Raw genomic sequence first — 10,963 nt, forward strand, 5'->3', positions numbered from 1 at the left:
AGATCTCTGCAGGGTAAACTGCATAACTATCAGTTTAATAGTTATGAATTATATTGTGTAACGGTAGAAAGGAAATATTTGAATTGATGAAATTACATTCTGAACATTAGGCTATATTGTATGTTAAAAGCTAGCATAGAATTGATTAGTCTGTCTTTGTATGTTACAGTTTCACACTTTCCTTGCAACGTCATTAAACCTGTGGACGTGGGAACGACTGTCTTCAGAGTCTTGATGTTAGGAGAGAGTTTAGCTGGCTGTCAGTGTATAGAGCAATACCGAAGACGGCACAATCACTGTGGCTCCGTCCGGAGTTAGTGATTGGCTTAAAGAAATGCCAATGAACTTGAAATCTGACCTGCTGCAATGCAAACCAGTTAAATATAAAAGCTTGTTATTATAAAACATGTTCTGACTGTTCTGGTTTTACTGGCGTAATGATGGGTTATTGATTCGTCTGTAATCAATCAAAGGTTCTCTGTGTTTCAGTCTCCGCTGCTAGACCAGAGGGGAGAGCTCAGGTCGGTGGACATCTTTGTTTTAACCTGTAATTATCACATTGGAAGAAAAATGTCCATGTGGACTAATTCTGTGTGAAAGGTCTTTGATCCTGATGGGTTAGATCTGGACACACATTTGTTTCTAATAGAGAGAGTGGGAACAGGTTATTCAATTATTTTTCTCCCGTATTTCTCATGTTTTATGTAACAAAATGCATTCCTTCCAGAAAAATGTGGAGTTTTTTTGTGATTGTTGCGGGCAAAAATCCTTGATTATGTGGCACGTTTTCTTAATAAATGCGATGGAATATGCGGGATATTTATGCAAATTTATGTGATGAAATTGCGGGAACTTGCAAAAACTGCGGTTTCATCGTGGCTTCATCGCGGGGTTTGCAGCTTTTCGATGATGTTCACGTCGTGTAATTACGTCACTTCATAACGTTCGCATGGCAACAGGGGAAAACGGCTGCTCTTGTGTGAAGTAAACGCAACATTTTTCAACTTTCTGCTAAGATATGTGTGACTTTTTTGCAACGAAAATGCGGGGATTATGAAATCATGCAAGCCCTGCATATTTTGCGCGGAAATCTGCAATTTATGCAGCGAAAGTGCGGCGTATTTGAAAAAATGCGTCCCCCGCATAAATATGCAGACTTTGGCAGATTATGCATTGAATTATGCGATCGCATAATCACGTTTTTCTGGAGGGACTGAAAATGAAAAAAAAATCGGTGCCATGTCATTTCTCCAACGGTCTCAATAACCTGAAAAATTCCCTTCGGTCCTACAGCCCACTAGTCCAACGTCCACCAGCGATATTACAAATCCCACTATGGCCACGCCAAGACCCGCCCTTCAATAGCATTCATTGGCCAGGCGTCCATGCTTACACAAGGTCACGTAACCCCATTTGTACAGGTCCTATCCCCTGACCAATCAGCTATCCTAACCTTAAAGGAGAATTCCGGTCATTTCAACACGTAGCTCTGTTGTTTGGAAATTTGGAGTGCTGGCAGTAGCAAAAAAACCCTGAAAACAATCGGTGCTGCCTACACCGTGTTATCCCCCTGCTAGCATTAGCACCCAACAGGCTTAAACAGGGCAAGTTTTAAACGTGTTTTAAGCCTCTAAACATAATCAAAATGTCATTACAAGTGCCTCCCCATGTGCAGTGATTCCTTCTGAGTGAACTCAGTGAATCTGACTGCAGTCGATGTGACAGAAAGGCATAAAAATTGTGTTAATCCAGCCAGTGCACATACCTCTGTTTATTTCCTGTTTTCCGGTCAAGTCCACATTAGTTGATTGTCAAACTCATACAATCCAATATTCCAGTCAAATTTGCTGTGTTCCCTCGGAAGGAATCACTGCACATGGGGAGGCTCTTGTAATGACATTTCGACCATGTTTAGAGGCTAAAAACATGTTTAAAACTTGCCCTGTTTAAGCCTGTTGGGTGCTAACGCTAGCAGGGGGATAACACGGTGTAGGCAGCACCGATTGGTTTAGTTTTCCTCGCTACTGACAGCACTCAAAATTTCCAAACAACAGAGCTACGTGTTGAAATCGACCGGAATTCTCCTTTAACCACTCGAGGTCAAATCCCTAACCCCAACCAATCGAGCTGCCTTGTAGGGCGGGTCTTGGCGTGGCCATAGTGGGATTCGTAATTTCGCCACCAAAGGGACGCCAGACTAGTGGGCTGTGGGACCAAAGGGAATTTTTCGGGTTATTGAGAGGTCAGAACAATGGAGTGTCGGAGAATTGGAGCACATTTGTGCACCAAGGCTAATGACCGCTGGTAGGAACTATTTCACAGATACTTATGAAGTTACTTATAAAGGTCTAACTTCCAACATCCTCTGCAAAAATCCAGAATGAAGGTTCAGTTTTTTAAAGACGTTCTGAATTAACTTTATTCAACTTTTTTTTAATGATAGCTGTTTCTAATATTCGACTGAAGTATTCTGAAATGATTTCAGACATCAGTGATGATTCTGTATCTGTGTGATATATTCTCTCTGTTTGTGTTTCTGTGTGTCTCAGGCCTGAGGATTTCGGAGCAATTCGGGAGTTATCCATGAACCCCATCGGAGACAGAATCATCAGTGCCTTTTTCTCTCCAGGGTGCAGCAAGCTTGCTAATGTTACCCCATTTTTATACTGGATTAGATCAGATAATGAAATGACAACAATGTTTACATTCAGCCCGGTCTCACGGCAGTTTGTGCAAATGTCACGTTATTTTTAATCTATTGATTCGTGTTCACGAGGACGTTTTTCTTGTTTTTTACGTGGTGGCCAGCACGAAAATGTGAAGTAATGTATTTCAATGGGAAGCATATTTCATGGTCACAGCATGAAAACGGTAGGGAGTAGTATAAAGAGCCGAAAATTTGCGTAGGGAGGGAGGCCGGGGGGGTGGATGGGTCAAACAATACAGGACTTTCACCCGGGCGAGCGGGGATCGTGTCCTGCATGTGGCGTTTAGTTTCCCGTAGTCTTCCTAATCGCAACCATCCAGTTATTGTCGCGCGTCCCCAGCATCCGTCCCCAGCGGCCGTCTCCCGGCGTGTGAGGCGCCCTTTCCCCGTAATGTTTTTCCTAAACCCAACCTCCGCCATTCCTTTATTGTCGCACATCCCCCGCGGCTAACTCCCGGCATATGGGGCGTCCTTTTCAGCTGTCTCCCGGCGTGTGAGGCGTCCTTTCCCCGTAGGGTATTTCGTGCTGGCCACCACCTAAAAAACGAGAAAAACGTCCTTTATTATGAACACTGATTAAGTTGCAAAGCACAGCATAGTGTAAACCACCACAGAGAACATGATTTAATTTTTGTTTTGTTGTTTTTCAATCATGAAACTGCCTGAACTAACGATGCATAAATCAGAAGATAAAGTCAGTACTTTTGTGAACACAGAAACTTTTAATCCTTCACACGACAAACTGTAACACAACTGGAGTTATGAGAGCAGTTTGTAGTCCATCCTGTGTTTGTTAGTCACGTTGAACAGGAAACAGGAAACATTACTCATTACTCTTTCCGCTCTCTTTCTCCAGAAAGGAAACGGTGGACTTTGCCTCCTTTGTTCGGATTCTGGCTCATTTTCATCCCACAGAAACAAGCCGATCCAGAGACGGAGTACAGCCGGAGCCGGCCAACAGCAGGACCAGGAAACTCAAATGTTAGTCCACTTTGGTTTGTTCTGCTTCAGCTTTTCATTTCTACTTGGTGAGATGTGATCCACTAATGCCAGTCCCTCTGTCTGTCTGTGTGTTCAGTTGCTTTCCAGTTGTATGATCAGGACAGAGATGGAAAGATTTCGCGAGAAGAGCTTCTTCAGGTCTGTTAAACTCATAACTGTACGCGCCGCCGACTTGATCTTCTAAAGATACAGGAAGTCGTTCATTTTCAATGGAAGCTGCTTCTCTCAGCTGCAAGGAGCGGCAAATCTGTGTTCCGCGTTTTGGGCCGTTTTGAGCGTTTTGAGCGACCAGAGCGTCAATCAGAAAGTTGAAAGTAGGTCAACTTTATGGTAATGAGCTATGACACGGTTCAGCGGCAACCAATCAGAATATAGACGTCCTTCACGCTGGCTGATTCCCAGAGAAACATACGATGTAAACTTTGGTTCCTACCAAAACATTAGTTCAGAGAAAAAGGAGGAAAAGCTCATCATGGCCGTTGCTTGGTTCCCTATCATTTATGATATTTGCGTATAGGGACCAGTTAACGTTACCTGCTGGTCACATGGTCTCTAAACAGTCCGCTCACGGTCAAGTCCTGCACGGATCAACAGCTGACGGCTGCTCGCTCTGCCTGCACGCTGCTGCGGTTCAGCGGCTAACGAGCGAGCTAACTGCTAACAGACACCGCTGCGACCAACAACCAATACACATTCTGTCATTATGTACGTAATTTATAAAAGTGCAGTGGCTGCTTGATCTTTTTCCATGATGAACATAGAAAGCTGCTACGTCAGAGTGGCCGAAGCCTCAAACAGCTTCCCCGGACTTTTGGACAAGCGTCCTTTACCGGGCGGCCAGAGCTTCTTTGCAGCTCAAGTCGGCGGCGGTGTGTATGTACAGTAACTGTATATCTGCACACCTCTCTAAATACACAAGTAGTATATAATGCACAGTAATGCGCGTGCACGTGTGTGTAGTGGCACGCGCATGTCTTTCTAGCGTTTTGATTGGTCGTACCTCCGTGCACGTCTTCCGTGCACACTAACGTAATGACGTCATCGCTTCTTTACGTTCGCGGAGCGGTCGTGTCTCTAGTGGCCGATTCTGGGAGTGCATCTCGCGGGGGCGTAATGACGTCGCTTACGTAGTGTGAGTCATCATCATTTACATTTGTAAAAACATCTGATAGACCAATGGCTAGCTGTTAAGAGGGGTTTGCTATTGGTGACTTGTAAAAACGCCCTACAGGGGTGTGGTTTGTGGTGTTTAAAAACCCTTGTTTCAAGGCGGTCTGATCACTTTTTTATCCTCCGTTTTTAGCTAGTCTGTTAGCTAGCTTGTTACCACGTTTTCCCTAACAAAGGCTTCTGGAGATTTTGCTTTTTAATTCTTTCTGTTAGAAAAGAAAAAGAGACGGCATTTTTTCAGCTATGTCTTTCTACGCATTTGGACAACAATCCGGATCATCTGGTGTCGAAGAAGGTGAGACAGCTAGAACAGACCCCACTACATTTGGTTTGAGCCATGTCCATCGAAAAGAGTCATTGCGAAGCGGTGAGACTAATACTGGAGCAACATTCGTGTTTTCTGTCCTTTAAACATCTCAAGGCTGACGAGGGCCGAATCCTTGGAGTAACAGAAACCGTTTTGTACGAGTTGAAAACGGCTGAAGATGTCACGACTAAAATCAAGGCTATGTATGACGCTTTTGTAGGTGATGATGCAGTTAAAATAGCCGAAATTAGAGAGATTGGGGACTATTGGAGTAATCTATATGCTAGAAAAAACTAACAGGGTGAAAATATGGGGAATTGTTTATGCCTGTTGTATAACCATATCAGTGAGCGATATCACATATCGCATGTATCTGGTATACTAGATCAGGCTATTGCTAATAACGTGAATGATGTTACAAAATACCAATGTAAGAGTGTTAATGTAGACCATACAGCTGTTTGTAGGTTAGAAAAATTGATGGTGATTGTAAGAAGACAACATACCACCCCTCCTTGGGAGGATCTGTTGCAGATGTTATTATCCGTGTTAATGACACGAGAGAGTATAGTGGAAACTTTTTGTGATGTCATAGCTAACATTACACACGATTTTAAGATGTTGAAAGTTTATCACCTACTGGTTATGTATACAATGCTTGTAGATACAGTGAGCTTGTATGTGAAAGAAAAACCCTATAACGACGTCTTACAGGATTTGCAAAAACTACATATATTCATAATCAGTAAAAGCAATGTATCCGAATTAGTAAAGATGCTATCTGTGCTAGAAGCTGTTTCACTGTCTTCATGACGGACATGTGTATGAATGTGGTTGTGTGTTTTTGTAAAAATAAAAAGGAAGACATAACGCTGTTGTGGTCACATGTTTTTAAATGAATCATGGAGAAGGTTATGCAAAAAATATACTATGACCCGTCCCACCCAGGGGGGTTAGGAGGTGTACACAAGCTTCGTGATTCCGTCAAAGCATGTACGGGCTTGTCCCCATCGATCCCCACGGTTAAAAAGTTTCTGTTGAGGCAAGATCCCTACACTCTACACGCCCCTGTCTTGAAACATTTCCCCAGAAATAGAGTGATTGTTAATGGTATCGACAAACAATTTCAGGCTGATTTGGTCGATATGACGGAATATTCTACGGAAAACGATAATGTGAAATATTTATTGACATGCATTGATGTGTTTTCTAAATATGCCTGGGTAATAGGTCTTAAAAATAAAACGGGTCCCATTGTCACAAGTGCCTTTAAAGAAATACTGGAACAAGGACGCACACCTCTGAAACTTCAAACAGACGCTGGAAAATAATGTTATAATAAGGTTTTTCAAAAATTGATGACTCTACATAAAATTCACCATTTTTCCACATCGAACGAAACAAAAGCAAGTGTTGTTGAGCGTTTCAATCGGACTTTCAAAACCAGGATGTGGAGATATTTAACGGCTGTTAATTCACGTCGATATATTGATGTGCTACAAGATATGGTTACCGCTTACAACTCTGCATACCATAGCTCAATAAAAATGGCACCGTCCTCTGTGTGTAAAGACAATGAGAAAACAGTCTTCAACACTCTGTACAAACTGAAACCCCAGGCAATGGTGATGTTTAAATTTCAGACGGGGGACACCGTTAGGATATCAAAGCACAGAGGCTTGTTTCGTAAAGGTTACGAACAATCTTTTACAGACGAGTTTTTTTACAATATCAAAACGTATAGGCAGGACTCCTCCTGTTTATATACTAAAAGACAATAGTGGGGAGACATTGACAGGTACCTTTTACGAAGCAGAGTTACAGGCTGTAATTGTAGACAAAAACAAAGTGTTTAAAATTGAGAAAGTACTGGCTAGAAAGAAAACAGGTCGTAAAAATCTAGTACTTGTGAAATGGTTAGGATGGCCAGAGAAATTCAATTCATGGATCTCTGAAAAAGACATAGTTGATGTACGATAAAAGAGAGGGGTCAGTCTCTTAAACTAGTCATTGTGACTTGTTAGTGAAAGGGGGCCGGAGCTATGAATAAGAACGGATTTTTTGTTACGCTGCCTAGTAATGCCTCACCAATAGTTTATCCTAATAATAAGATTTGGCAGTACAGAACAAAATTGGCAAAACCGCTAATATTACATCAACCGTATGAAGTGGGTCTTATCGAAATACAATATCCCAGGGTCTGGAATGGTTTCACGGAGAACGAAGCCAAGGTTGAATTCTTCGACACAAAAACAAAACTGATCAACAAGCTAAGGCTAACAGTTGGATCTTATAATACGATCGACAGCATTGTTAAAGAAAATAATATGAAATGTGCGTCTAACCCAATCCTAGCCCACATAACTATGAGTCACAACAATATCACTAATAAGATATTTTTCACGGGTGGTGATGGGTGGCATATTGTATTTAAAGGACGTTTGGCCGAAATTCTAGGGTTCATTCCAGACACGGTGTTTGAAATACACGTTGGTCCCCATTTAAAATGTATAGCACCACACCCTGCTGACATTCATGGGGGACGTTATAATATATTTATTTATAGTGACATTGTGGACTACCAGTTAGTCGGAGATAGTCATGTACCCCTACTACGCTGTATAAATATCTCTGATGAGAACAAACGTATGCCCACTCTGAGTTACGACAGCCCTCACTACACATCGCTGTTACACTCCACTATTACTGACATTCAAATAGATCTACGGGACGATCAAAATCACCATATCCCTTTCTCATACGGAAAAGTAATTGTCAAACTACATTTTAGACCTGTGAAACAGCATTAAAAATGATGCGGAAAGCGTACATGGCGGATGATGGAAAGTATATGTCTTATTATATGAATCAAGCCGGTGGAGAGTTACAGGGCTTTATAGGCTCCAGTACGCAGTATGGTCAGGGTCTAGGAGGTGTATTCCGAAATCTTTTTCGAATGGCTGTTCCTCTTTTAAAAAAGGGTTTTAATATAGCCAAACCTCATCTGAAAACAGCTGCCAGTAGTATTATAGGAGATGTGGTGACTAATGTCAGGAACGCCGTTGCATCCAGACAGCAGGGAAAAGGTCTCGTGGTGTACAGACGCAGAGCATTAAAAAGAACCCCCTCAGGATGTGGGCGTAACCAATCTGTGAACAAAAAGAATAAAAACACAAGCAAAAAACGAAGGGTCGTCAAAAAGAAGACAGCTGTCCAAAGACGCAGAGCACCGAACCGACGCTCTTGTTCCTGACAAAAGACATATTTTAGATTAATTTTAAGGAATTAATCATGGCATACATTCATAATCAGTCCGAAGAGTGTGTGAAAACAGAACTCGACTTGTTCACGGTACCTTTCACGCAAACATCTATCGAAAAATCAACATTTGTAGAAATACCTCCGATGTCAGCTCTAACAGACCAAGGGCCTATTGAATTTTTTATTTCGGCTAGTGGAGAGGATTATCTAGACCTTAACGATTCGTACTTGTACACACGTGTAAGGATTACAAACCCTGATGGCACATTGTTGGCTAATGCTGCTGATGTAGGTTTTATAAACTATCCAGGATGCAGTCTTTTTTCGCAAGTAGATATAATGTTGGGTGATAGACTGATCACCCAGTCTTCAAATACGTACCCCTATCGGGGAATTATAGAATGTTTGCTTAACTATGTAAAGGACACATTGGACACACAATTTAGCACAGGGCTATTTTGTAAGGACACATCTGGTAAAATGGATGAGACTTCTATCAATGGCGATAATTTGGGGTTAGAGCAAAGGGGCTCCTACACATCTGAAAGCCGTATTGTGGAATTAATATCGCCCGTACATGCTGATTTGTTTTTTCAGATGGCAGAACCATTAGATACAGCGTTCAGGGAAGGTGAGGGCTGAACAGAGGTATGGCGGGACCTTTTGGGTGGGAAGCCTTCTGGGGTTCTCTTTTCAACCTAAACATTACATTACATTATCAGAAAAGCCTTTTTAAAAAATACAACACACTATTTTACTGCTTTTCTTTTCAACTCACCTCAACAGCTCTCTTCTTAGATCTCTTCTTTGGCTTACGTAGACATTCGTTTAGGATCCACGGTGGAAACTGCGTGAAATCCCCCTCCTCAGATGCCAAATGCAAAGTCACTAGGTCTGAGACCGCCTTTAGTTGCTGAAACAAAAGGACAATCCGTTTTAACAATGTATACATTATATCAAAATATTTTAAAATAGTAAATATAGTCGGTTGGATACAAGGGGTTTTCTTACCTCGGCGTCAGCGGCAGAACCATTAGATACCGCGTTCAGGGAAGGCGAGTGTTGAACAAAGGTAAGGCGTGTCCTTTTGGGCGGGAAGCCTTCTTGGCTTGTCTTTTCAACCTAAACATTACATTACATTATCAGAAAAGCCTTTTTAAAAAATAAAACACACTATTTTACTGTTTTTCTTTTCAACTCACCTCAACAGCTCTCTTCTTATGCTTAAGATTGCTATCCTTCGACCGGATCCTTTGTTCCCCGGGGGATTGTCTAGACACAGTACCTAATGACGCAAGCTAGATAAAATATATGCCCCAAAATCGTTTTAATTCATGAATGGCTGAATGCTTTAAATATCTTACAATATGCTTAAACAGAAGATATGCTTTTTAAAAGGTACTTACCACATGTATGCATAGCTGCAAAAAACGAAGTCTCTTTCTTTCAAACAAAAATAATTAAAAAGCAAAAAACTCCAAAGGGCTTTGTTGAGGAAGGCTGTGAAAAACGAGGTAAAAAGTTAGCCAGTAGACTAGCTAAAATGCTTTGTTAAAAAAGTGAGCCGTGCACCTTGAAACACGAGGTTTAACCCCTACAAGACACACCCCTGCAGGGCGTATTTACAAGTCACCAATAGCAAAACCCCATTTTTTAAAAGATCTAACGACCGTTTTTTATTTTAACACCTTTTTACTAGCGTCATAAGGGACAACCTCCAACAGCCTTTTTTAAATTCATAAATGACTGAATGCATTAAATATCTTACAAAATGCATTAAATACCTTACAATATGCTTAAACAGAAGCTATGGTTTTTAAAAAAAAGACTTACCCCTTGTAGATGTTGATGAAAAAATGCCGTCTCTTTTTCTTTCAAACAAACAATTAAAAAAACAATATCTCCAAAGGGCTTTGTTAGGGAAAAAAACGTGGTAACAAAGCTAGCTAACAGACTAGCTAAAAAACGGAGGAAAAGAATTGAAAAAAATAACAACACAGGCTGGCTTTGTTAGGGAAAAAACGTGGTAACAAAGCTGACTAACAGACTAGGTAAAAACGGAGGATAGAAAAGTGAATAAGATAGCAGGTAAAAGGTCGCTATTAAAACGTTGTAATGCGCATTGCTGGAAAAATGCCGTCTCTTCGCATTGCTGGAAAAATGCCGTCTCTTTTTCTTTCAATCAGAATGAATTAAAAAGCAAAATATCCGGAAACCTTTGTTAGGAGGGAAAAAACGAGGTAACAAGCTAGCTAGCAGACCACGAGCTGTGTGCCCAGTCTCAACCGCAAAGAAATTGGTCAACGGCTATCCACAGGTTTGACCGCGAGACTCGCGAGACTCGCCCACAGAATCGGCCGCTAGAGACACCCCCCCCCCCGCAGTGCGAACGTAAGGCTGCAGCAACGTCATTACGACCGCGAGATGCGCTCCCTGCATCGGACACTAGAGTCATGGACGAGCCGGTAACGTAAGGATGCGCTACCCAGAATCGGCCGCTAGAGACACACTCGCTC

At 41.8% G+C, this 10,963-nt stretch overlaps 1 protein-coding gene across 1 annotated transcript; it reads left to right on the forward strand.

The window, feature by feature from the left end:
* Positions 1-488: 488 nt before the first annotated feature.
* LOC118495004 (calcineurin B homologous protein 2-like) lies at positions 489-3,868 on the forward strand. Its single transcript, XM_036001071.1, has 4 exons — positions 489-521; positions 2,550-2,630; positions 3,564-3,688; positions 3,786-3,868. The coding sequence occupies exons 2-4, from the start codon at positions 2,584-2,586 to the stop codon at positions 3,854-3,856; spliced, it is 243 nt and encodes an 80-aa protein (XP_035856964.1). The 5' UTR covers positions 489-521; positions 2,550-2,583; the 3' UTR covers positions 3,857-3,868.
* Positions 3,869-10,963: the final 7,095 nt, after the last annotated feature.

This window comes from Sander lucioperca, chromosome 5 (assembly GCF_008315115.2).
Source record: "Sander lucioperca isolate FBNREF2018 chromosome 5, SLUC_FBN_1.2, whole genome shotgun sequence".
In the NCBI taxonomy this organism is placed as follows: domain Eukaryota; kingdom Metazoa; phylum Chordata; class Actinopteri; order Perciformes; family Percidae; genus Sander; species Sander lucioperca.

Excerpts from the sequence above, each read along its gene's own strand:
- LOC118495004 (XM_036001071.1), top strand. The coding sequence starts at position 2,584 with ATGAACCCCATCGGAGACAGAATCATCAGTGCCTTTTTCTCTCCAGG. Across the intron at positions 2,631-3,563 it reads AGTGCCTTTTTCTCTCCAGG|AAAGGAAACGGTGGACTTTG; the intron begins GTGCAGCAAGCT and ends CTCTTTCTCCAG. Across the intron at positions 3,689-3,785 it reads CAGGACCAGGAAACTCAAAT|TTGCTTTCCAGTTGTATGAT; the intron begins GTTAGTCCACTT and ends CTGTGTGTTCAG.